The sequence below is a fragment of the Dipodomys ordii genome, unplaced genomic scaffold (assembly GCF_000151885.1).
Source record: "Dipodomys ordii isolate 6190 unplaced genomic scaffold, Dord_2.0 Scaffold98, whole genome shotgun sequence".
Lineage (NCBI taxonomy): Eukaryota > Metazoa > Chordata > Mammalia > Rodentia > Heteromyidae > Dipodomys > Dipodomys ordii.
The window spans coordinates 1701368-1727619 of record NW_012267314.1 but is presented as its reverse complement, the minus strand read 5'-3'; the positions used below and the strand labels follow the sequence as shown (position 1 = coordinate 1727619).

The 26252-nt window shown below is 48.3% G+C and overlaps 3 protein-coding genes across 4 annotated transcripts in view; 2 read left to right on the top strand and 1 right to left on the bottom strand.

The window, feature by feature from the left end:
• Nucleotides 1-11495, top strand: part of Tiam2 (T-cell lymphoma invasion and metastasis 2) — an 89503-nt gene extending 78008 nt beyond the window's left edge. The window contains exons 17-28 of the mRNA XM_013026927.1: nucleotides 1169-1273; nucleotides 1319-1387; nucleotides 1859-1984; nucleotides 2543-2651; nucleotides 4490-4669; nucleotides 6050-6168; nucleotides 7249-7357; nucleotides 7916-7974; nucleotides 8274-8379; nucleotides 8608-8695; nucleotides 8998-9152; nucleotides 10369-11495. Of these exons, the coding sequence (XP_012882381.1) occupies nucleotides 1169-1273; nucleotides 1319-1387; nucleotides 1859-1984; nucleotides 2543-2651; nucleotides 4490-4669; nucleotides 6050-6168; nucleotides 7249-7357; nucleotides 7916-7974; nucleotides 8274-8379; nucleotides 8608-8695; nucleotides 8998-9152; nucleotides 10369-11003 (1860 nt within the window). The 3' untranslated portion in view covers nucleotides 11004-11495. The remainder of the gene's footprint in view (nucleotides 1-1168; nucleotides 1274-1318; nucleotides 1388-1858; nucleotides 1985-2542; nucleotides 2652-4489; nucleotides 4670-6049; nucleotides 6169-7248; nucleotides 7358-7915; nucleotides 7975-8273; nucleotides 8380-8607; nucleotides 8696-8997; nucleotides 9153-10368) is intronic.
• A 69-nt stretch (nucleotides 11496-11564) lies between these two features.
• Tfb1m (transcription factor B1, mitochondrial) overlaps nucleotides 11565-26252 on the bottom strand; it is a 40053-nt gene continuing 25365 nt past the window's right edge. For both annotated transcript variants that reach the window (XM_013027002.1, XM_013027003.1), the window contains 2 exons: nucleotides 14314-14441; nucleotides 11565-11906 (listed from right to left, as the gene is read on the bottom strand). In XM_013027002.1, coding sequence (XP_012882456.1) covers nucleotides 11657-11906; nucleotides 14314-14441 — 378 coding nt within the window. In that variant the 3' untranslated portion in view covers nucleotides 11565-11656. The remainder of the gene's footprint in view (nucleotides 11907-14313; nucleotides 14442-26252) is intronic.
• Cldn20 (claudin 20) lies at nucleotides 25104-25838 on the top strand. The gene has a single exon (XM_013027004.1). It carries the CDS (start codon nucleotides 25182-25184, stop codon nucleotides 25836-25838), a length of 657 nt encoding a protein of 218 aa, XP_012882458.1. The 5' UTR covers nucleotides 25104-25181.

Genomic DNA, 26252 nt, shown 5'->3' with positions numbered 1-26252 from the left:
CCGGCCGCCGGCCTGCGGGTCGGGAGCTCGTCAGGGACACAGGACGCAGCGCTGGCGAAGGCGCGGAGCAGCGTGGCCTGCACGTCCCCCAGCCCCGGCCCTGCGTCCTGCGCTAGCAGCGGTCTTGCTCGCCAGCCCCTCCTTTTAGTCTGGGGGGAAGAGAAGCTCACACCTCGTCCCGCGCAGGCCTGGCGAGGCGAGGGGAGGGGAGGGGAGGGGGCCGCCGGGCTCGTGGCCTCTGCCTTCCGGCTGCAGCCATGTCAGCGAGGCGTGTGTCCAGTAGACACGCAGCTGGCCTCTGTTATCGTTTGGGCTGTGCGCAGCCCCGGCTCGGTGCCACCCACTCGTGCTGTGCAATCATCCTCTGAGGGGCTGGGCAGGAGTGACGAGGACCCAGCACCCCAGCACCCCAGCTCACCGCGCCCACCCCGCCGCACCCCCTCACAGACGGGTGGTTTCTGTCGCTGACACTCAACACAGAATTGTCCTTGTGCTCCTGCTGCACAAACCTGATCCCGCTTGCTCCTGAGAGCTGATTGACATCTCTGGGCCCCGCCCCAGCTCAGAAGGGACATGGGGAGGCAGGAGGGGGTGTTGGGGGGAGACCCCGACACAGGCCAGGGCTTGTTCTCAGAACACGTAGGAGGGCTCTGAGGGCGCTGGGCTTCACTGGGCTGTGCAGATCATCCGAGCAGAGCTGGTGGTCGAGTGTGTCTAGTATTTCTTCAGAACATGTGACACATGCAAGGGAATTCTTCCCTCACTAAGCATCTTCACTGGTGTTTTCTCAGCACTGCCGGCTCCCAGCATTCCCGGCTGCCGCAGCCTCTTTTCTAGGCTCTGAAATGGTGGAGCTGTAGAGCGGCCACAGCCAATAGGAGGAGCTGGCCTTGCTTTCCCTTCCCCTTCTGTGCTGTGTCAGCCTGGAGTGGAAGCGTCCCAGGGGTCCCCCCGCCCCCTTACACCACACCTGAGTGTCCAGTGCTACGGAGGAGGCCGGGACACGGGTGGGTGGCCGTGGTAACCCGAGCGGACCCCTCCCCTGCGCGCAGAGGGCTGTGGAGGCAGCGGTCTGGAGGACCCGCTGTGTCAGCCACGATCAGCCCAGCCAGCCGGCGCGCGGCAGGGGAACCTCGTGCATCTGTGAACTGGGTGAACTTCGCTGTAGGAAGCAAGAGGCTCCACCGTGAGGGGCAAGCATGCCAACGAGACACATCACGGCTCCTGGCGGCCATTCTCGGAGCCGCCGCCGGGGCTCTGGAATGACAGGCGGGTATTTCGGGGAGCTGAGTGTTAACCACACTCTTTTGCCTTGCAGGATTTGAGCTGCCTCTTCGAGTTATACTTGGAGCCGCTTCAGAATGAGACTTTCCTTACCCAGGATGAGGTACACGACCGCGTCTGCCTGAGGCTGCCTGGAGCGGTGCACCGGCCCTCCACGGCCCGTGCCATGCTGGACACTCAAAGTCCGGGCCAGGGGCCACACAGCAGCAGGCAGAGCGCCGGCCTAGAAAGTCCCAGCCACGTGGCCTCTGCCATACGAAGCGCAGGGCAGAGCCTGCGCAAGCTTTTTAGAAGGGAGTACGGCTTGAAGTTCCTTTCAGCACGGGCATTTTTAATATTACACAGAGAAGTCAGTGTTTTCTGTTGCAATACGGAAACATAGGCTGGAGCTTTGGAAGGGCTGTGTGAGACACCCCTGCCGCCGCCCCCCCCCCCCGCCCGCTCCCCCCTTCCCAGCACGTGCTTCCGCTTTGCTGCGCTTTGGGAAGAGATGCTTCTTGTGCGGGCGGGCCCGCAGGGAGCGGCCCGGGTCCTGGCTCCCTGGTGACACGCTTCGCTCCTGCCCTTCTCTCAGATGGAGTCACTCTTCGGAAGCTTGCCCGAGATGCTGGAGTTTCAGAAGGTCTTTCTGGAGACTCTGGAGGATGGCATCTCAGCCTCCTCAGACTTCAATGTTCTGGAAACACCCTCTCAGTTTAGAGTAAGTGGTTCTGATGAGAGCAAAGAGGCGGATACGGCCACACGGTCCCCCTCCCCCTCCCCGCGACAGTGCTGTCCTGTCAAGGCACATTTCTCCCTGCATGGGGGGGGGCTGCATCCCTGGGGCCAGCAGCTGGCAGCGCCCTCTGCGGCCACCCTTGCAGAAGGGAGTCTGACACAGCTGCTTCTGCAGCGCGGGCGCCGGCCCTGTACCTGGGAGGCGGGTGGACTCTCTCCTTTGTGGGTGGCAGCTAGACACCAGGGTGGACCGGGAGCACTCCAGAGACAAGAGGGTAGACGTGTGGTCCACAGCCTTCGCCCTGATCGATGGAGCTGGCTGTTACCCGAGATCTTACTGCAGTGTCTTCTGCTCCGATGGCGTGCCGCGTCTGAAGGCGTGGCCGCTGCGGGGGCAGCGGGGCTGCGGGCCGTCGTCTGCGTGCACGGCTCGGGCCCGGGCGCCGCACTGCTGATGTCGGGGTGGTTCATGGCTGTCACACCACGGAAGCCAGTGCGTCCCGAGGGACGTGTCCAATGTCTCTCTCTCCTCTCCTTCTAGAAGTTGCTGTTTTCCCTGGGAGGCTCTTTCCTCTATTATGCCGACCACTTTAAACTGTACAGTGGCTTCTGTGCTAACCATATTAAAGTTCAGAAGGTTCTAGAGCGAGGTGAGTTCATACCTTTTTATGGCTGTTGAACTTTGAACCATTAATAAAGGATAACTGGGCCTGGGAAGGAGGCTCAGTGGTAGAGCGCTTGCCTCGCATGCATGAGGCCCTGGGTTCCATCCCTCAGCACCACATAAGCAGAAAAAGCTGGAAGTGGCGCTGTGGCTCAAGTGGCAGAGCACTGGCTTGAGCTGAACAGCTGAGGGACAGCTTCCCGGCCTAGAGTTCAGGCCCCATGACCAAAAAACCCCACAAAAAAAAACAAAAAAAAGTAAAGGATAAGTGTATTTAGCAGGGCGGGGCAGGGGGCAGGTGTGGTTCTCGTGGGCTCCATCTTTCACTTGGAGTGACGGAAGCCAAGGGGACGCATTGCTAACTCAGGCGGGGGAGCCACCTCAGGTGATTGCGCCGTGGGCCACTCTGCCCTTTGGTGACCAGATTCTCGTCACCTCACTCCTTCCTGGGCACGCGGGGACGCACATGGTGTTGTTTTGTGAACCCTCTTCTGAGCCATCTGCAAACAGCACTGTGGTGGCAGATGAGACCCGGTGGACCTGGTGAGCGTCTCTGCCCATGCTCGCCCCTCCCCCCTGCGCCCCCCCCCCCCATTCTGGTCCCTCAAGGAGGCATGGCGAGGTCCTCCCACCTCTGTGTCCCGCTGTCCCCATCGATGCAGCTTTGCCTTGCCATCCCAGGAGTCCCTGGTTCGAAACATGGGGCTCCAGTGCTTCCCCCCCCATCCATTCTAAACGGAGGTCTCAGCCCACTGTGTCCGCCTCCCCCACACACCTTCTCATGGGTGGCCTACAGTCGAGAGGCACAGTGCCACAGCTGCCCCCCTGCGTCCGGCCGCGGGCAGGGCAGGGCAGGGCCGGGCAGGGCAGGGCAGGGCAGGGCCGGGCCGGGCAGGGCTGCCTCGCTGCACACTGTGCACTTTGTTCTTGGAACAGAGCCCCACAAGGGGGGTCCCACCTTCACATTCTGTTCATCCACACCTCTGGCCAAGCAGTGGCGCTGTGGGGTTCAAAGTGGCAGCTGCCGAGTCCCCACGTGGTATGGGACGTCCAACATGCCCCTGCGCACACCTGAAGCCTGCGGGCCCTTGGCACTGCCAGGGTCATAACCCCTCTGACGGAAGGTTCAGTCTGGCAGGCTGTGGAGGCAAAGGTGACACCTTACAGCATCCTCAAAGGAGACCCCTGCAGAGATGGACTAAGCACCAGCAGTGCTAGGCCAGTGGAGCAACGCCGCTTTCCTAGAGGGGTCTCTGTAGAGCATGCACAGCGTGTGGATCGCACTGATTGCTGGCTTTACCATTTGTGTGAAGCGCACTGTGGCCACGTGTGCGTGGCGTGAGGCGCTGCCCTGGGACTTGGGTCTCCTGGGGTGGGCGCTGTGCTCCCCGCATCCCTCCCTCACAGGATTCCGAGCCGGTCCCCCATTAATAACCAGGTACCCACTGTTGTGCCGGGAATTTTATTATAGGACATCATTAGGAAGTCCATAAACATGATGACATAAAACTCCAGTAACCTGGGCACTGGTGGCTCACGCCTGTAATCCTAGCTACTCAGGAGGCTGAGATCTGAGGATCGTGGTTCAAAGCCAGACCAGGCAGGGAAGACTCTTCTAATTAATCACAGAAAGAGCCTGAAGTGGCGCTGGGGCTACCCTTGAGCAAAAAGGAACTTAAGAGACAGTGCCTAGGCCCAGAGTTGAAGGCCCAGGCCTGGCAAAAAAAACCCACAACAAAACAATAAAAGCCCCAATCCGTATTAAAAAATGAACAAAGCACTGTGGTTTGATTCTTGTAAGGATCTTTTCTCCATTGCTTGCAGCTAAAACCGACAAGGCCTTCAAGGCTTTTCTGGATGCCCGGAACCCCACCAAGCAGCACTCCTCCACGCTGGAGTCCTACCTCATCAAGCCGGTGCAGCGCGTGCTCAAGTACCCGCTGCTGCTCAAGGAGCTCGTGTCCCTGACCGACCACGAGAGCGAGGAGCACTACCACCTGACAGGTGAGGCGGGCGGGCGGCTCTGCTCTGCCCCGACCGCTCGCTGCTCAGCGCCGCCAGGACCAGCCAGTGTCCTGTCCTGTCCTGTCTGTCACACTGTGATGCTCATCTCCGTGACGGCTCAATGCGGCCGTGCCTTCGGAGCACACAGAGAGGCTTCTGTGTTTCTCCAGTGAGATCTTACTAAACTCCTCTGCACGAGTGTTCCCGCCTGAACTTTCACGAAGAGGCCATCTGTGTGCAGGCCGCTTGGCTTGTAGCTGAAAATCAGGCCTCTCTCTCCACCTCCGGGGAGGTTCACTGGTTTATGGCTCCCGGCCAAGACGGGTGAGGCGCCCTCTTGTGGAGATCTCTGAAAGCGCACAACGTTGACACCAGCGTGTCAGTGCAGGCAGACGTGCTTCATTTGTAACCTTGGAAATGACTCACTCCCTGAGTTTTGTTGCCAAAAGCATGCAGCCTGCCACTTGAGAGCAGAGCATCCCTTGGAGGAGATGTGTCCCTGGGACCAGAGAGAAAGGGATTTTATACTCCACATCAAAATGAGCAAGCCCAGTTAAGTCACCTGCCACGAAACTCCTGGGGAGATAAACAGATTGATTAACGAAGTTTAGTAGCACTGAGTAATAAGTACCAAGAAGTATGTAAATTAAGCTTGCTATTTTTTTCCGTGATAAACATGCATTGGTATCATAAACATTGAAGGTAGTTGAATTCTGTAAGAAAATGATAGGCATTGTGATTAGTACTGAAATGCTATAAAGAGCTCATTTTGCATTAAGAACTTTTCCTCCAAATTCTCCCCAGAATGAACTAAAATGTCAAAGCAAGGGATATACTAAATTAGGAGACGGCCTGCGTCGCTGGCTTTTTGCCGGCTGGCTGCTTTTGTCTGTCATGTGCCCTCGTCCACAGTTAGAGTACAAGCATGGCAACAGGCGCGCTGGCTCTTAGCACATCAAAGGCTTCTGTAATTCTGGTTCTAGTGCGGGGTCCTGAGAGGGGTGGAAAACAAGGTGTGTGTGTGGGGGGGGGGTGCAATGTCCAGCTCATCTTGGGTTGGATTCTGGCTCCACCTCCCCTGCTTTTCTCCGCTGTGAAATGGCTTTGGTGGCAGTGACTGAGTTATGGCAAGGATGAGATGGTGCCACAAATCACCGCTGCTGTCCAGGCCACGCAGGTAGTTCTGCCTTCATGTTAGCTTATGCTAATGTCAGCGACAGAGAGGCTTTAAGGTAGAAGATGTTTAACTGTTATTCATGGTAATGACTGGATTGATTGGCTGCTGCTGGTGAGAACTGGTGTTCAGTCCTGGCTCGAGTCCCGAGTGCTCTTGTTCCTGCTGTTGGAGAAGTAGAACAAATGTGCTCTCCTGTTTTACAGAAGCACTCAAGGCAATGGAGAAAGTAGCCAGCCACATCAATGAGATGCAGAAGATCTACGAGGATTATGGGACTGTGTTTGACCAGCTGGTCGCGGAGCAGAGCGGCACAGAGAAGGAGGTGCTGTGTGGGGCTGAGCCCGGGAGGGAGGGAGGGAGGGAGGCCCGGGCCTGGGCAGAGGGGGCGAGTCTCACTTGGATCCCAGTCCAGAGGCTGGGACTCAGGCAAGGCGGGGCTGGCCAGGGCCGCAGGGGAGCGGACTTGCACGGAAGGCCGAGGGCTTCTTCTTTTTGCATTTTTAACATCAAATATTAGTGCCCACCTGCTCACTTAAACCAGTCAAGTGGAATTTGGATATTTTCTATTTTGTTCAGTAGCCCCCCCCCACCCCCCCTTTTTTTTTCTGTACCAGTACTGGTTTGAACTCAGGGCCTGGGCACTGTCCCGTTTGCGCTCAAGGCTGGCTTTCTTCCACTTGAGCCACAACTCCACTTTAAGCTTTTTGGAGGTAAAGAGTCTCACGGGCTTTCCTGTCCAGGCTGGCTTTGAACTTGAATCTTCAGATCTCAACTTCCTGAGTAGTTAAGATTACAGATATGAGCTACAGCACCAGGCTAAATTTGGAATCTTCTGCTTTTAAATCCACCAGAAACAATATTGTTTAAATAGAAATGTGGCAAGAACAGGAAGAAGCAGAGTTTAATTTTTCATACTGACCCTCTGCAGTTAGTGCTTTGTTCTTAGGAGGCTTCATGTGGTTTGGGGCTAGAGGTGGCAAGCTTGAAGGCTTGCAGCAAGCCTGGACACAGTGCTAGGATTAATGTCATGGAAATGGAAGTCGCTCAAGAGCACGCCTCACCTGGGCAAGTGTGTCCCGGGGCAAGGCCCTCAGCTCCCTATTACTTCTCCAACACCTGGATGCTTGGCTTAGATGTAGGAAGCCTCCATATTTAACGCCTCACATTGACAAGAGTGGTAAAAACCAAAGAGAATGTACTTGCATTTTATCAAAGACTTTGTGTGTGTGTATGTATACACACGCACATATACAACTTATCTATACATACATACATGCACACACACATGGATTCATGGATGGGTCCCTCCACAGACTGATGGATAGATAGAATTTGTTGTCTATCATAAAACTCCACCTCTGGGGTTTCTACATCTTGTCTGCGTCCTGTCTTTACAATCTAGGTAACAGAACTTTCCATGGGGGAACTTCTGATGCACTCAACAGTTTCGTGGTTGAATCCATTTCTGTCTCTAGGAAAAGCCAGAAAGGACCTTGAACTCACAGTATTTGGTTAGTATTCCATTCTGTTCCGTTCCATTCCATTCCATAAACTTAAAAATTGATGAGCCATGGTGGAAGAACTCCCCGCTGCAGCCGGGTCCCAATTTTCAGGAGTTAGGACACTCACTGTGGTGGCTCCACACAGCCAGCCTCCAGCTAGTTAAGCTCATCATCTGCTCTCTTCTGCTGCTGAGGCCAGGAGTTACGGGCACAGATCTCCCCAGGCAATTTCAAAGCTTGCTCTCTTAAGACTCCGCTGTATTTCAACATGTCTGAACTGTCACTGGGAGCTGGGAGAGCAAGTGCGAATAGCTACGTATCGTCTCTGAGGTGAACTGGCGTCCTCAGCTTCTGCAAGTGAAGAATGGAGGCATGTTGGGTCCCACTTCAGATAATGGCTTTTAAACAAGCAGAAGGTGGAGCTGCTACTCACGCAGTGTTGGCAAAGTGGGGCCTTTCCAGGGTCATAAACTTGAAGAGCTTTGTTCAAGTAAAACATTCAGCTTTACTTTTAGCCTTGGAAAAGAGTTTGTATGAAATAACAAAAGGCTTTTCTCTTTTCTTTAGTTTTTAAGAGAGCTGTCATACTGGTCTATAAAGAAAACTGCAAACTGAAAAAGAAATTGGTAAGACACAAATTACGTTTAATTAAAGCTACCTTTTCACGCCCTGTCTCCCTGTACTGTAACTCAAAAGTGCGCTTGGTGCCATGGCCTTCCTGACTGCGGTGCTTCTTCCGAGGGGACCAATGAGTCACGCATTTGAAGTCGCCTCATCCAAGGAGAGGGAAGCCATGGACTCCTGCGATGCCACCTCTGGACAGGAGCTGCCCTGGGAGAGCTTGAGGCTTCTGTTCCCTATGCTCACCTTCGGCCCTGGCTGACAGCTTCCTTAACCCTTTTCCTGCTGGACTTTGTCTTTGCAGCCCTCAAATTCCCGACCTGCGCATAGCTCTGCTGACTTGGACCCGTTTAAATTCCGCTGGCTGATCCCTATATCTGCTCTTCAAGTCAGACTGGGGAACACAGCAGGTAACAGCTTTGTTGTTTTGGGTAGTGCATGCATGCCAGAGTAAGTGTCTTAGGAGACTTGAGTTGGGGCATGAAGAGGTTGGAAGGGGTTGGCGTGTTAGTCAGCGCTCATCTCTCTTACAAAGTATCTAGGTGACCACAGTTGCAAAGTAGTCCTTTCAAGTGGTCTTAACCAGAGTATTTTAGCACAATTATAATTTTTTCTTGTTTCCATTTCCTTTGATGCAGGAACAGAAAATAACTCCATATGGGAGCTGATCCATACAAAGTCAGAAAGAGAAGGCCGGCCAGAAACAATCTTTCAACTGTGTTGCAGGTATCCTGACTTCCAAAAAATAAAACCAATGGAAATCATGACAGTTACGCCTTTACAAAAGGCAACCGCGAGTCTAGTAGAAGATGACAGTGGTCAGCTGTTTATATTGCAATCTTAGAATAATCAGCTCTCACCACCTTTTGTCAGCCAGGCAAGCCAGTCCAGGTGCGTGGCTTGCTGTGGATCTAGCCTGAGGGTGCAGGGAAGTGCTGGCCAGGACTGGGCCTCAGGAACAATCCCAGGGCCTAGAATGAAGCCAGCCAGACCCCCTGCACACTTCACTGCTTATTCTCTACCCCCAGTGACAGTGAGAGCAAAACCAGCATCGTGAAGGTGATTCGTTCGATTCTGAGGGAGAACTTCAGGCGTCACATCAAGTGCGAGTTACCGCTGGAGAAGACATGTAAGGATCGCCTGGTACCTCTGAAGAACAGAGTTCCCGTCTCAGCCAAACTAGGTGAGAATTCTGCTAGCTCGGAGCTCAAGAAAAGATTCCCTCAGAAGATAGGTGTTCTTGGGATACAGCTATAAGTTACTTTGTCAGACCTCCTTCTAGAGACCTAAGCAATGCCCCTTGCTCACAGATATCCTTTGAGAAGAACACGCCCACCTCCCTTGTCCGATGCCAGCCAGCCAGGTCCAGTCTCACTAGCCTGTCTTTCCTTCCATTGAGATGAATGTGAGCCAGGGTCTCTGTTTGGCTCACTGTAGCTCCTACACTTCCTAGAACTAGGCATCTACACAGTGAATTCTTAATGAGTTGAGGTCAAGAAATTAGTATTTCATTCTTACCACTCAATAAGTGGGCAGGTAATCCATTCCAGGTAACACTGTTCTTAAACACTGAGTGTTTCTAAAAATTAAAAGTGTTTCTAGAACCTTCTGACTTAGCTGTTTTACAAAATGCATAACTTCACTTTTTGTTCCTCATCAGTCTGATGTGGACTTACTGTAAACTTCCTATTTTTCTCCAATGTCAGAATATGCTACGGCCACCAAAACCTAAATGCTCTGTTGCCTACCTATGGAAACATTCCAACTAAGCCCCCTTTCCCCAAGAGAACACAATTAAACCCACAAATGATTAAGTACACATAATACTCAAAGTACAAATGGCTAGAAATGTCAGCAGAGACAACTCTAATGAGATAGGGAACTTTTAGTGGAGCTGCAAAGGAAATAAAGGAAAAAATACACTCAGAGATGTAGTATCATCTTGATTATGAGATCCCAAAGTACTTCAGTACAAGTGCAAAACCTAGGTTTCATTAGTGATTAGAGTTTCAAGGCAGTCATTGGCAAAAATAAGAATTCTAGCCCTTAGTGTAATCGACAGCTTATTGTTCTACTTAAATAATGAAGCTCTGGTCACCTAAAACTGCTGAAGTCCTCCAACTTACAATTTCTTTTTTCTTTCTTACTTTTTTGTCCAAGTCTGGGACTTGAACTCAGTGTCTGATACTTTTGCTTACCGGCTTGTGCTCTGCTGCTACCTGAGCCATCATTCCAAGCCCTCAACTTACAATTTCAAATAGACACAAGTAAAACTTCCATGCTTGCGGGATCTCTGTTTTTTGTCTGACTGCAGGCTAAAGGTAATGGAGTTCAGATAATAAGAGAACCTCAGTGGTAATTAAGCCATCTCTACCTGTGCACTGCTTCTGTCTCTGCAGCCTCGTCCAGGTCTTTGAAAGGACTCAGGACGTCCTCCGGTGGTGAGTGGCCCAGTGAGCCCAGCAAGGGCCACTCGCTGGACTCCGACGAGGGCAGCCTGAGCAGCGGCACCCAGAGCAGCGGCTGCCTGGTGGCCGACAGCAGGCAAGACTGCAAGAGCCCGGCGCCCGAGAGGGAGCCCCATGCCAGCCTGGCCGAGCTCCCCGACGGGCTCATCAAGGAGAGTGACATTCTGAGCGACGAGGACGAGGACTCTCACCACTCTCTGAAAGAAGGCAGCCCCACCAAGGACATCGAGATCCAGTTCCAGAGACTGAGAATCTCTGAGGAGGACGACACACAGCCGGCGGGGCCGCAGTCTGTCACCGGCGCGGGCGAGGGCCAGCAGGGAGGGGAACAGCCCAAGCTGGTCCGGGCCCACTTCTGCCCCATTAAACGGAAGGCAAACAGCACCAGGAGGGACAGAGGGCCACTGCTGAAGGTACAGACACGTTACCAGTCTCTTGACAGTCAACCTGAAAGTGCCAACATGGATCTAAATCTGGTTTTAGAGAGAGAATTCAGTGTCCAGAGTTTAACTTCGGTTGTGAACGAGGAGTGTTTTTATGAAGCACAGAGCCAGGGCTCCTCATAGTCCAGCACCTGAGGTGGCTGCGCGGCTCACTGACGTCCAAACTGGTGGCAAAGTGGAAATTGCAGAAAAACGACATTATTGGATTTTGTGCAGTACACATTTCCCCACAAAATCACTGTAAAGATTTAAGTTATTTTAATTTATTGTGGATCAGAAAACTAGATTAAACTGGTCAGAATCTGTAAATTACTTAGCTTATATCCCTTTTGAGCAGGTATCAAAATGATTTAGAATCCTTAAAATTTGCATTATAATTATTATAAGTTATGTGGCAAAGGTAAAGTTGGGAAAGTTGTGATGAACTGCTTTTCAAGAGTCACTTTTTCCAATCCTCTGGGCATTTTCATTGAGCTGTTCAGATTTTGCTTTATTTAAAGCATATTTAAGTTATTTTAATGTGGTTTAGGGGCACAATGTGCAGATATCTCATTGGAAGTTGTAACAGATGCTGTTTATACTAAACGTGTCATACCTATGCAGTATATATTAAAAGAAAGCTTGTACTGTACCTTACTTGATATTTATTTTCTCTACCAAGCTGTATAGTAAAAGGAACGTAAGTCATCTGGTCACTGGTATTTATTATCATTCTGTAGACAGACAAATCCCCCTGTACAATGCTCCATACTAGCAATCAGTGTGTCAGGGAGCAGCTAGCATCTGTAACTCTCCTCCTCCTCCTCCTCCTCTTTCTCCACAGTTTTCCGCTTCTTTTGCCTAAGTTCTTCTCTGAAATTATAAGCAAAGAGCTGAGGGTCTTCATCGCACATCATTCTGTATATGTCACAGAGGCTCTTAAAGTGTAACACTGAGAGCTGGGTGGGCCGAAGAGTCGGGTCTATGTCCGCCAGCTGCAGCAGCCTTCCAGTGCTTTCCAGGCGCTGAGCTTCAGGGAATAACATTCTGAGGAATTGAAAAAAAAAAAAAATCAGGACAACCACAATGCCCTGTCACTTCCTTGAAAATGACAGGGTTCCAGGTAACTGATACCCCGAGGGCGTGGCAGAGGCCCACTGAAGCCTCCCGGGTGCCTTGAGCACCCAAACGACCTACAAGAGGCAGATATCACGTGCCCTGCAGGGGTCCACACGAGGAAGAATTTTTCCAAGGCTAAATCAAGACACCTTTAAAGGGTGATGTCTGCTCAGCTGCGTGTGTTCATTTGCTTGTATGCTGATGGAAGTTGTCTATATTACTTTTTTTTTTTTTTTTTTTGTCAGTCGTGGGGCCTGAACTCTAGGCCTGGGCGCTGTCCCTCAGCTCTTCAGCTCAAGGTGAGCGCTCTACCACTTGAGCCACAGCGCCACTTCCAGCTTTTTCTGCTTATGTGGTGCTGAGGAATTGAACCCAGGGCCTCATGCATGTGAGGCAAGCACTCTACCACTGAGCCACCTTCCCAGCCCCTATGTTACTTCTCAAGGCACAGAAATTTGATGCTCTGTAATTTCAATGTGTCCATCTTTGGATACAGTATTCACTCTTTTAGGGTGAGCTGTTTTCCAAAGTTACACAATTGCTGAAATTTTGTTTTTCTTTTGGTGCTGGTACTGGGCTTGACCTCAGGGTCTGAGTGCTGTTCCTCTGCATTTTCCACTCAAGGCTGGCACTCTGCCTCTGCATCTCCACTTCTGGCCTTTAGTTGGTTAACTGGAGATGAGTCTCTCACATGTGTCTGCCCAGGCTGGCTCCAAACTGTGATCCTTAGATTTCAGCCTCCTGAGTAGCAAGGATTACAGGGGTAAGCCACTGGCACCCGGCTTGAAGATAGTTTTGAAACATCTATAAAAGTGGTTTGAAGTATATCCTTTACATTTCACCTACCGGCACTATTTTCAAACACTGGACTGCCTGAACCACGGTGACGTCCACCTGGACTTTGTACTCTCTCGCACTCAGCCTCTGCAGGGCTAGCTGAAAGGCAGCATGGCAGGCATGGCAGCTCTGGGGTTTTCTTCCCGGGCGGTGGTGCTCCCATGCCCCCCTACTGTCAGAGTACACGGTCCACTTCTGTGGCAAAGAGGATCTGGTGACGGTTCTTATTACCTGGGATCCATTTCACCTTGGACTCGGCCTACGTTTTGGTTTTGTTTGGTCACAGGTACAATCTAAAATGGACATCTACACAGCCAGCGCTGACCTGGACTGGAGAGGCTGTGAGCTCGCCATCAGCGCTTGCGCAGATATGAGAGGGTTTCGTGGTGTTTGTATCGAGTTGCCCTCTGTTTAAGGACATGCTTGAGAACCAGGAAGCAAATCCAACTTTTGGGCAACCAAACTCTGGGACAGAGGAACCCTGCAAGCACACGTGCGCTTGGTGGGCGTGCCTCTGTGCCTGCCTGCTGCTCCACGCGGGGACCTCAGTGCCCTGGAGAACCGACCGGCCCTGCGGTGGCCATGCGGCGGTTACCACCGGTAAGCTTGGAGAACCTCCAGTGAGGCCCCACTTGCAGGTGTGCACACGGAGATCCCTACCTGCTGCAGTGGGCACTGAGCCACACGGAGGACTCAGCTTGGCAGACACAGATTTGTCATTTCTAAGGCTTCTGGACAGTTACTTTCAGTTCTAAGTCTTTATGACATCTGTGCCCTATTTATTTAGCACAAGGGCAGAAAACTTTTTCTCTACCAAGAGCCATTTGGATATTTATGAACAAAATTCTCCAGACATACAGAGTTATTAATACAGGCAGACAGCCTGGACCGCCAGCGACACTGCAGCCCTGCTCAGCACCCGAAACTGCTGGACAGACGCTGGCTGTCGTGAGACCATGACGGTCCATAGGCCAGATTCTTCCTGATGATTTCAGCTGCAGGATAGCAACTCTCATACACCACGGGTTGACTTTCATGTGAAAGCATAACTCATGTAATTATAATAGCCCTGATCCATGGGGGGAAATCATAGAAAGTGTGTCCTACTTTTAGAAATCCTGGAATAAACTGGTCTGGGCCTAGGGCTTGCTGGAGCATGTCTAGACCAATGGTCTGGGCCTGGAGCTTGCTGGAATGTGTCTAGAGCAATGGTCTGGGCCTGGAGCTTGCTGGAGCATGTCTAGAGTACGGGTCCAGGTGAGTAATGGGCTCCATTCATTTCAGTAACCACCTTCAGTACAGACAGGGCTCAAAAACTATAAATGAAGAAAGAAACAAAGTTCAGGTCATCCTGTGCAACTGTCAGTTTCAGGTTGTACCTGGGATCAAACAGCCCTTTGTGGTGACCGAATTTTGCTTATCAGTGGATCAAACTAAGCACCAATCACATATGCCTTTAAGAGAGTCAAAAAGCAAGAAAGAGCAGAGAGATTCTTACCCAAGTCCTCGATAACAGTATTTCCTTCTGAACTGAAACGCATTCTTAACAACCTTTTCCACCATCTTGAAAGGCTGCTGAATCTTGGGCTGGATCAAGGGTGTGAAGTGCACCACTCCCACGTCTACCTTGATGGCAAGCAAACATGAGTCACTGGGTGGCCCAAGACCCTGACGAATCAATTCACCTCTGAGAATTCCTCTGACAACTGCAGGGGCGCAAGGTTCCGAGAGCAGTGTCGTACGCAAATCTTTCCCCGTATACTTCCTCTTTGGCCATGCAAGACACTACCTTTGGATTGAATGACTCAGAAATGCCTGCCAACTCCATTGTTTCTATACTGACACCCACCAGACCTAACCATCACTTAATTTTTTTTTTTTGCAATGGTATATTGAAATGATTTTAAGACAAGAAGATTAAAGAATAAATTTACAAACACTTCCTTTTGGAATAGAGTTGAGATGGCTGAGTGTACCATAAAATTTCAACTATTTATTATTGCATTAAAAGTTGCAATGTTTGTATTTTGTAAGCATTGAGACTATGCTCATGTGTTACTTTATGATCCATAGTTTTAAACATTAAAAACTAGTGCGATCACTTAATTTTAACATACAGTCTTACAATGGCTTTTTAAAATTCCATCCAAGGACTGGGAAGGTGGCTCAGTGGTAGAGTGCTTGCCTTGCATGCACGAGGCCCTGGGTTCAATTCCTCAGTACCACAGAAGTAGAAAAGCCAGAAGTGGCGTTGTGCCTCAAATGGTAGAGCGCTAGCCTTGAGCTGAAGAGCTGAGGGACAGCGCCCAGGCCCAGAGTTCAGGCCCCACGACTGACAACAACAAAAAAAATTCCAAATCATTAAATTCCAAAGCATTAAAGCTAACAGGTAAATAAATAATAGACAATATCAGGACAGTTCTATTAGTGAAAAGTAAGCGGTGGCGGCAGGTCTGCTGTAAGGTGGGGCTTCAGTGGAGGCAGACGGTGCCCAGAAACCCCTGGTTCTGAACTCCCCAGGAAGGGAATCATTAGGATACTGACTATTTGGGGTACAGACACTGATACGCAGCAGGGCTGGTCATGTGCACAGTTCACATAGCACCAGGACTTTCCCATGGCATCCCCAGGAGGCCCGGGCAGGATCAAAACAAAAGGGAAACTACCAAAAATGTTCATGTTTGACAGATTTTAAGCTGTTCCTAGCTGTTGAGAGTCTTTAATACAAGAAAAAACTGTTCGGGCATATTTATCTAGTTAGAGATGACATTCTTCCTTATTCCACAAGTACATTCTAAGAATGTATGCATTATGAATGTGTTTATAATGAATACATTCTTGAGAAGCACAAGAGAAAATACTGAAAGATGAGAGAAACTGAGTCAGAACAGTTACAATGTGCATGCACACAGGCTGACAGAGACTTTGGCCAAAGCAGATGTCTGCAGGGATTCCTGGACTCACGCGTGCTCCCTCAAGGCTGACGGAGACACGGTGATCACACCGTACAGACTCCCCAAAGGCTGACGGAGACACGGTGATCACACCGTACAGACTCCCCAAAGGCGGTGATCACACCGTACAGACTCCCCAAAGGCGATGGAGACACAGTGATCACACTGTACAGACTCCCCAAAGGCGATGGAGACACGGTGATCACACCGTACAGACTCCCCAAAGGCGATGGAGACACGGTGATCACACCGTACAGACTCCCCAAAGGCGATGGAGACACGGTGATCACACTGTACAGACTCCCCAAAGGCGATGGAGACACGGTGATCACACCGTACAGACTCCCCAAAGGCTGACGGAGACACGGTGATCACACTGTACAGACTCCCCAAAGGCTGACGGAGACACGGTGATCACACTGTACAGACTCCCCAAAGGCGATGGAGACACGGTGATCACACCGTACAGACTCCCCAAAGGCTGACGGAGACACGGTGATCACACCGTACAGACTCCCCAAAGGCTGACGGAGACACGGTGATCACACTGTACAGACTCCCCAGAGCTGACGGAGACACGGTGATCACACTGTACAGACTCCCCAAAGGCTGACGGAGACACGGTGATCACACCGTACAGACTCCCCAAAGGCTGACGGAGACACGGTGATCACACCGTACAGACTCCCCAAAGGCTGATGGAGACACAGTGATCACACTGTACAGACTCCTCAAAGGCTGATGGAGACACGGTGATCACACTGTACAGACTCCTCAAAGGCTGATGGAGACACGGTGATCACACTGTACAGACTCCCCAAAGGCGATGGAGACACGGTGATCACACTGTACAGACTCCCCAAAGGCTGATGGAGACACAGTGATCACACTGTACAGACTCCTCAAAGGCTGATGGAGACACGGTGATCACACTGTACAGACTCCCCAAAGGCTGACGGAGACACAGTGATCACACTGTACAGACTCCCCAAAGGCGATGGAGACACGGTGATCACACTGTACAGACTCCCCAAAGGCTGACGGAGACACAGTGATCACACTGCCAGCTGGACTGCTCCTTTTCAAAATCCTTGAAGCTACGTAACTCCTTAACAATGGGGTGTGCCAGATGGTGATGGGAGAAGTGTTTGTGTAAGAGTGGAGGGATTCTAGATGTGAAGTGCAGATGTGTGGGCTGCAGCCTCGTTGGCGCCGCATCTGCACGTGGCTCTGCTGCGCTGGCCTTCTCTGTGAATCCACTCATCTCCCCTCAAACGTCTCTCCTTCTCTACAGCTACTCCAGCTGGGGGCAAGGGCAGCTCTTTGGCAGCAGGGGTGGTGTGGGCTGGCATGAGCTTAGAATGTTCTAGGTAGCAGTGAGAACTGCCATGGCGTGGTCTCTCAGGCCCTAACTGTCATTGGCCTGCAGACCATTTCAGTGGAGGTGGACCAGCAGTCATAACAGCGATTAAGAGCAGTGTTATTTTCAAATTGAGTAAGTTTTTTCAATTGTGCTCTTATAACCATTTTCTTACTTTAGTGGCAGGAACACCCTGTAGGACTTTACAAGACACTCAATTGTGTCCAAAGGTCTGGAGGCGTACAGTCACAGGAAAGAGAGGCTAAGGACTGTGGCCCCTGGCTCCGGGCTGAGCACTTCTGAGGAAGGAAGGAGACAACCCATGCGTGGGGTCAGGGGGAGCAGCAGCCAAGATAGACCACAGTGGTCAAAAAAGCATTCGACTTCCCACAAACTGACACACCGCCTTTACCTTTCATCTTGACTTGAGATGTCTGGGAAGGTTCTAGAGATTTCTCTAGCCTTCTATGGCCAATCATCAGTGCTCTCTAGCTTTTCTGTCTATATTTCTCACCCTGCTACCCTGCGACTCATCCCCTCCAACCCTGCCATCCAATTCTCGCAAATCATGCAGTTGCTTCTAACCGCTGTGCAGTCACTCAGAGTGACCCAACCCTGCTGGTCTCCAGAGAAAACCACGCAGCAAAATTCAGCCTGGGATCAAATGTGGCCCCACTTGACTGCATACTGCATAATGTGCAAATTCGGATGAGACCCGTGTCCAGAAGTGGACACGTTTTGTCCTTCCTGAACAGAAACGGCCACTTCCGGCTTCTTTGGATCTTAAAAGTTGGCCTCATCCTTATCTGCTTGATTTCATTTCTTTGAGACAGAACTGGGGCTAATAAATACAGAAAATATCCCATATTTGCTTACACTTAAAAAATACTACAGAAATACAACAGCAGCTCATGTAAATTAGACTTCCAGAATTTATATACAAGCTGATATCCAGCTAAAAAACTTCTCAGCTGAAAGAAAATTCCCACTCGCAAACACAGGGAACACAGTGGGGGACTCTAAAGCTCAGATGCAAGACAGCCAGCTGTCTCCTCCTTGTGGGGGGAGGGGGAGGGGGCTCTTCTCTCCATCCCTTCCTCTGCTTTCCCACAAAAACAATGCTTAGTATTACTCCGAATCATGGAGACACTGTCTGTAGAACCACAGGAAGGCTGTGTGTAGCTATGGTAACAAATACAAAATGCTTTTTACTTAAAATTGAGCACTTATTTAATATTACAACCATGATTCTTTCTTGAGTTTCTAGTCTATTAGAGGGTTAAGTTATAAAAAAGAAATCAGCTGGAGCAACTAGATGCTCTAGCTAATACTTTATTTTTATGTTTCACAGACATTATTATTATGACCTACTAATATTTTGAATTAAAATATTTATGATGAATTAAAATGTTTCCTTCTAACTCATTATAACGTCAATAGTATCAGCACCAAGTTGATGCAGACCCGAAACTGGAGTAATAAGCTTTTAAATTCCAAATCGTAAAATAGTACAACCCAAATCCCTAGTGAATGATATATGGAGGCAATGAAGTGTAACACAGCCCAGACCCTGACGGGCATACCATGCTGAGAATCAGCCACCACTACCACATGGAAACACACAGTAACAAAGCAGACTATGGTCTTAAGAAAGGGTCTCCACTGAACCCGCCATGGGGTGCCAGACTATTAAGGGACCGGGCTGGAGGGAGGGTGAAAAACCAAGAAGTTGTCCATCGGCTGGGGTACTGCCATGAGCAGGAGGACAAGGGCTGGTGAGGAAACAGCACTGCGAGCCTGTGATCAGCAGCGCCATGGGTGAGGCTGACAGTCACACCAGCCCTTGCTGTGGGTCTGGCCCTGTCTGTCGTTTCTTAGGGCTGTGCTATCTATCAGCGTCTGACCAGCTCTTCTGCTGCTCAGATTTCCCTTTTCCCCACATGTCCTGTTCTTCCTGTTTTTTGTTTTGTTTTAAGACACCATCTTTTTTATGGGCGAACTGGATTGTATCTTTCACTCGAGTAACTTATAGAGGCCTGGGGGAGACTCATTGTCCTTAGTATCACCAGAATTAAATAAAAACGAAATCATCATTAAATTCTGTTACTTGGCAAAATCACCAAGTCCATATGAACCTACTCAGGAAGACCCTGTAGTAGGTACTGGAGCTGAGATGTAAGAGGCCAGTTGGGTTGGGTAGAAGAGAGGGGGTTACAGGACGGGCAGGTCAGGAAGAAGAGGAGAAATGAGGAAGCTCAGGCAGCAGGGCACTGACAAGACTCGTTGATCACAACTGCAAACATATTAACAAATCAAACCAGGTTAGGATATGCCGGCTCTCCAGGATGGTCAGACCACAATGAATGCAGTTACGTTGTCTATGAGCCTAAAGCAACTATACTTTCATACAACTGTCACCATAAGACCCCAAAGAATACTAATATTCTCAAATAATGTTATGAGAAAATAAAACATAGAACATAAAAAATAAAGTAACAAGAGTAAGTGGAAATTTGACATATAGGCAGAAACATATCTGCTTTCTGTGAAAGTCGGCAAAACTGAGATGGCTTCTTGAGACTTTCAAGGACACAAAAAGACCAAATAATATTCCTTTTTAATTGTAATAGAGTCCTCACTATTAACTATTAAACTACAAACTACCTATTTTAATAATTAAGAAAGTCTTCAGGGCAGCCAACAACAATTTTAAAATTAAAATGACCATAAAGATGCAGGAAAATAATTGACTAATAGTAATTAGATACTGTTAATTTCCCAAGATTTGTCCAGAAGAAAATCATTAACAGTAAATCAAGCCATTTAAAATTTTTGTAACTAGAATCAGTAAGTACTGAGCATTACTACATACTATCATTATTTTCAAGATCAAAGAGAAAGCAAGAAAAAAAGCTGTATTTTTTAATTTAAGGATTAGAATTAAGTGGGGCACATTTGAGAAAAATACAATGGCTGCTGCCACTGGCTAGTGAGATGATGGTATGTGTGGACAAAGGCTAGCCCTTCAGGTCTGGAGCACCACTTCTTTTTTTTTTTTTTTTTGTCGGCCGTGGGGCTTGAACTCTGGGCCTGGGCGCTGTCCCTCAGCTCTTCAGCTCAAGGCGAGCGCTCTACCACTCGAGCTACAGCGCCCTTTCGGTTTTTTTGTTGTTTTTTTGGGGTTGGGGTTTTCCGGTTTTTTCTTGCCGGGGTTGGTTTTGACCCCGGTTCTTCGGTTTTCGGCTTCTTGGTAGCTAGGATTACAGGCGTGAGCCACCAGCGCCCGGCTGGAGCACCACTTCTGTTGCTCCACTTATCCAATCAGCACTGCTACTTGGAAAAGTATCACATGGTTAATACAATTTTTCATGATTCAAATTCAAACTCAACCTCAAAATGGGCTGACAAGCCCTGTTACACTCCAAAGGGCACACAAGTGCCCAGACCCTTGTGTAGCTAAGAATGGCCAAATGGTCTGAAAAATGAGACATTATAGCAAACTGAGGGGCAGATGGGAGATTTCTAGTAAGCAACTTTGTTCAGACCCCTCCCGTCTCCCTTCCCCAGCCTCAGAATAATCAGATTCAAGGCTGAGAGAAGAGATGTAAAACAGGAAGTCCCTTCAGCAAAACAGATGACATGGAATACAGAACTGCTGGGCAGGAAGATAGAGTAGAACTAGAAGGGAAGAAGAAACTCTGTAGGAACTTCAGGACTGAGGAAGAGAGAAGATAGCTAGAGGCAGAGAAAATATATTCAACAGGGTAACAGCAGAAAACATCCTAAATATTGAAAAATATAAACCCACCACAGTACAAGAAGTGTTTGAAACGCCCACAGATCAGGTAAGAACTTCTTCACAACATATTATAGTTAAAACATCAAGCACAGAAAACAAAAAATAGTAAAGGCTGTGAGAGAAAAGATCACACACACAGGGGACCTATCAGAATAACAGCAGGTTTCTCAACAGAAACCACAGACGCAAAGAAGGCTTGTATGCTGTACTTCAAGCACTGAAAGTAAACTATGCCAGCCCAGAATACTCTTCCCAGTAAAGCTTTTATTCATAAATGAAGGGAAAATAAAGAGAGTCCCTGATAAACAAAAACTGAAACAATTTATCACCACTAAACCAGCAGTACAGAAGATATGGAAAGACATCCCACACTTAGAAGACATAAATATGAAGGAAACATAGTCTGCCAGATGAGTAGATAAATATAGGAGGAAGAGATACAAAACTAAATTCTGGGAAGGAAATGACAGTTACTGTATACTTTTTTTTAACATTCAACATTCAATCAAAAGACAGAATGGAAAGTTGGAGCAAAGGGAAAGATGCAACCTTTTGTTGTCTACAAGAAATATATCTAGGCTGGAAAGGTGGCTCAGTGGTAGAGCGCTTGCCGTGCATGCATGAGGCCCTGGGTTCGATTCCTCAGCACCACATAAGCAAAAAGAAAAAAGCCGGAAGTGGCGCTGTGGCTCAAGTGGTAGAGCACTAGCCTTGAGCTGAAGAGCTGAGGGACAGCACCCAGGCCCAGAGTTCAAGCCCCATGACTGGACCCTCTCCCCCCACCAAAAAAAAGAAATATATCTACCTCATAAAAACAAACACTGCCTTATGGTGAAAAGTTCAGAAAAAAATCTTCCAAGAGAATGGATTCTATAAGCAGGCAGCAGTGGCTAGTCTTATATTGAACAAAGTAGATTTCACCAGAAATTAGGCAGAAGACAGAAAGGAGGTCATTTCATAGTAGTAAAGGGAACTCTCCACCAAGAAGACACAACAATTCTTAACATCTATGCACCATATGCTGGAGCACCTAATTTTTTAAAAATAAAAATGACTGAACTTAAAAACACACATATTATATAACTGTAACCCCTCTGTACATCACCCTTACAATGAAACACACACACACACACACACACACACACACACACACACACACACACACACTCCTCAATACAATGATAGATAGAAACTTCAAACACCAACTCTCACCAGATTTTTTTTTTTTTTGCCTAGATCATCCAGGCAAAAACACAACAGTGAATCCTGGTTCCAGACCACAAAACCAACCCGAGGAAAATGAAAGTAATGGTCTCAATTATGATTTGCAAACACACTCCAGTTAAAAATACTTCAGACTGTATTCTTTAGCTGAATACATAAAATAACAAACTTTATCTCCCAACAGACAAAAAAATTCAAAAGCAAATTATAACTATGTGGTTAAACCATAATATTAAAAAAGAAGAAAGCTTTTTTTGTGAACACCCAAATAATTCCTCCCACATGCAGCAACACAAAAGCATTTTTGCCTTTCAGGTTTTGACAAAGCCTGTTGTGGCAACAACTCCCTCCCTTCCCCGCCCCTCCTGTCTTGATTCCCCCACAGCTCGAGAGATACTATGGAGAACCTGGTATTTATCTTCTAGTACCATCAGCACTTTTCTCCTCTCTGATTTCCATCTGGCTCTTTATTTGCTATTTTCAAGTTAACTTGCTGGAACTTATAAAAAATGCTCACTCTCAGGATCAAGCCTCATGGAAGTGGTTTCTCTTCATCAGACCTAATTTACAGAAGGAAGTTCAGACAGTGAAGACCACCGGCAAAAGGTATGGAAAACAAGAGGCGTCTGAAATGCTCAGACACCTAAGTACAAAGCTGTGGGTATTGCAGAAAGTTTAAATTATGAGTCATATATCTATTTTGAAATATTTCTGATATGAATAAACTCCGTTTGGACTTGCTTCACATGTTAAAGAACTCTACTGCAGGCTTTGTTCTGGAAAGTAGTTTATAGGACATCCTTAGATCGTTCTGTGTGTAGTGATCAGAAGTGTGAATGCTCTGTCTATAAACCTGAGCCTGTGTGTGAAGTGTGAGTGCTCTGTCTACAGACCGGAGGTAGTGTGCGACACCTTTTCTTTGGGGCCAGTATTTCTCTACCATAGCTGCTATTACTACAACCATTGAAACAGAGTATGCATTTATTCTTTCCAAGAGAAATCTAGAGAAAAAGCCACAAACTCTACTATGCCTGTGGCTAGAGAAGGAAAAAAAGTCTCATTGTAATGGAGGTAAAATGCCAGGATGTCTGACGAAAAGGAACGAAATAGTGACCTTCACTTAAGAGAAACAAACTCTTTCTACGTAAGTTCTTTGTGGAAAAGAAAGCGTTTGAAGTCCTTATTGCACAGTAAGCAAATGCTGCACTAACCAGATATAATGTCATATTATTTACTCTCACTTTGCCTGTCTGTAATCTATCATTGCCAGGACTTGTTCATTATGATGTATGAGCTATTTGCCAGTCTAAATGACACGGAAATGTATAAAATGTTTTGTTTAGTGGGAAGAAGATACTGCCATTGGTAAGCTGATCATAGATACATGAACTTATGGACATGTCGATCTGAGGGAAAGCCCACTGCCAATCTCGCGGTGGAAATCCCCTAAGATGGAGGTGGTTTGTGCAAGCATTTTCAGCAAGCTGGTTAGAATGTGACATGCTGAAACCCCAGACTGAAAACAGCTACCATGAACCTAAAAATGTGCTTGCCTTTTTCTCCCCCACTAGAATCATTAGCTTCTGTTCTATTTTGGTCTCAGATAAGAAAAGAGTTTGGGAAAGAAAACGCAAAGAACTGAGACAGCAACCAAATCCTAAGCACATGGATGATGGCAGACAAGTCTGAAGCTAAAAACTTAAAATCCCAGGGAAATCTTCTTGGAAAATTGTAGGGTTTACACTTCAACCTTAAGAACAAAAGTAGAGCAATTCAATCTAGACAGTCTAGGACTAACACCTCACAGAATCAAAGCTTGTTAAGCAAAGTTTGTACTTTTCATATGGGCGTGAAATTAACAAAGTATATAACAAAAGCCAGATGTGAACCTTCTTGGTGAGTTATTCAAAACAGAGCCATTTTCTCAGTCAGGAGCCTATGGAGTCCTTTTCTTTAACCAGGTGGGAAAGTGGGTAGGTGAACTACAATGAATATGCTTTTTGGAGCAGCACCTCCTCTTCCCTTAGGAGGTATATTAGGGGAAAACTGCAGCAGGCCATGCTGCTCTAATGGGAAAGGATGCTGGATGAGGGAGGTAGTGGAGGAACTAGCAAACCCCTGCTGAAGGCTGGAGACGCTGGGCAGCTTCCTATCTGAAAGCACTGCTCTGAGAACATAATGATGCGCTAGACAACAGCCTAAATTCCTGTCAGTTCTGAGATTACAGAAAAATCACAATGAAGTCCTTAGGCCTAAAGAAGGAAAAGAGAAAGAGATCCAAAAGTCTTTAAACATCAATGGTCACAAGTTACACAAATGTCAACTGTACACCACTCAACACTTTCTGTGGTTGAGCAAGTATCGTAAGACCTTAAAATGTATTTATTTAACCCTAGGGTGCAAGGACTATGAGCCTATTTTCTACAACAGAATACTGAAGCCTAGAAGGGTCAGGTAAAGCCAAAACCTGACCCAGGCTGTTTGAATTCTAGAACCTACGCTGCCCTTGCATGAACCATCTTTTTCTGCATCTCATGATTCGAGTCACCCTAGCATGTCATTCAAAATGAACTTCAAAAGATTAGCAAAAAAGCCAGTGCTGGTTTGTGAGAAACCAGACCGTCCTACGTGAAAGGCGGCAAGCGCGCCAGCCCGAGTGGACAGGCCGGGCCGGGCCGGGCCGGGCCGATGGAGCAGGAAGTCTGTGTGTGGCACGGCAGCCACACAGCTGCTACTTGTATGGTGGGATGGGTTATTTTTGGTCCATTTATTTTTAGTTACGTCTGGAATGGGCTTTTGAGATTCGCTGTCAGTTTCTGAGTTGTGTGCAGCAGCTTGAACACTTCATGTGAGCCAGGGATGGGACAGGTTTGGGTTTTACCCTAAAGGCAAACCTTTAGTTTTCTCATTCCCCAGTTGTGACTTGGTCTTCTTTCCTTAGTTTTATTCGGTTTAGCGGCGATCCTGACCACATACCCCGCCTAGTTCGGCCTCAGGATCTCTGTGGGGACGGAGGTAAAGCTGACACCATGACCTCGGCGGGGGTCCAGCTCCTGGCTTTCATCCTGGCCTTATCTGGGGTCTCTGGTGTGCTCACGGCCACGCTGCTGCCCAGCTGGAAGGTCAAAGTGGACATGGGCTCCAGCATCGTCACCGCAATCCTCCATCTGCAAGGGCTGTGGATGGACTGCACGTGGTACAGCACCGGGATGTTCAGCTGCACCCTGAAATACTCCATCCTGTCTCTCCCCGGCCATGTGCAGGCAGCCCGGGCCACCATGGTACTGGCATGCGTTCTCTCCGCCTTGGGCATCTGCACTTCTGTCGTAGGGATGAAATGCACTCACCTAGGAGGGGAAAGGGAAACCAAGAGGCATGCTTCCTTTGCCGGAGGGGTCTGCTTTGTGGCTGCAGGGGTCTTGGGTTTAATACCGACAGTGTGGTACATGAAGGAGATCATAGCCTCATTTCTGGACCTGACAGTTCCTGAAAACAACAAACATGAACCTGGAGGAGCTGTCTATGTTGGATTCGTCTCAGCAATGCTACTGTTTATCTCGGGTATCATCTTCTGTACTTCCTATGCAAAGAAGAATCCAGAACCTTGGCTCCACCCCCTCAAGCAGGAACGTATCTTTGCCACACAGCTAGAGAATTCAGTGTACAACCTGAAGGATTATGTGTAAACAGCTATATAATGAATATGCAACAAACCTGTGTGCTGCCAGGGTTTTATTTTAGATTACAAAATCAGGCTTATGCTTCTATTCTTCTACAAAGACAGCAAAAAAAAACCTCTAAGGTAGTTTAGGTAGTTTTAAATGCTAAAAAGACCACCTATCATTACATGTCTTCAATATCTTCAGATTTCCACTATGCTTTCATGTTTTATCTAAAGGTTTATCATCAAAAGAGGTTCCAACAACAATCATCTTCTTGCTTTATAAAATCGGCTACCGCTTCTAAACTGGATTTTATACTAGAACTTAACTGCCAAGTAAGAAAGCTTCTTGCCTTGGTGTTAATAAAGAACACCATCTGCCTTTGCCCTCTGGCAGGCAGTGCCCAAGGAACCTGCTTTTGCTTTAAACGCACAAGGC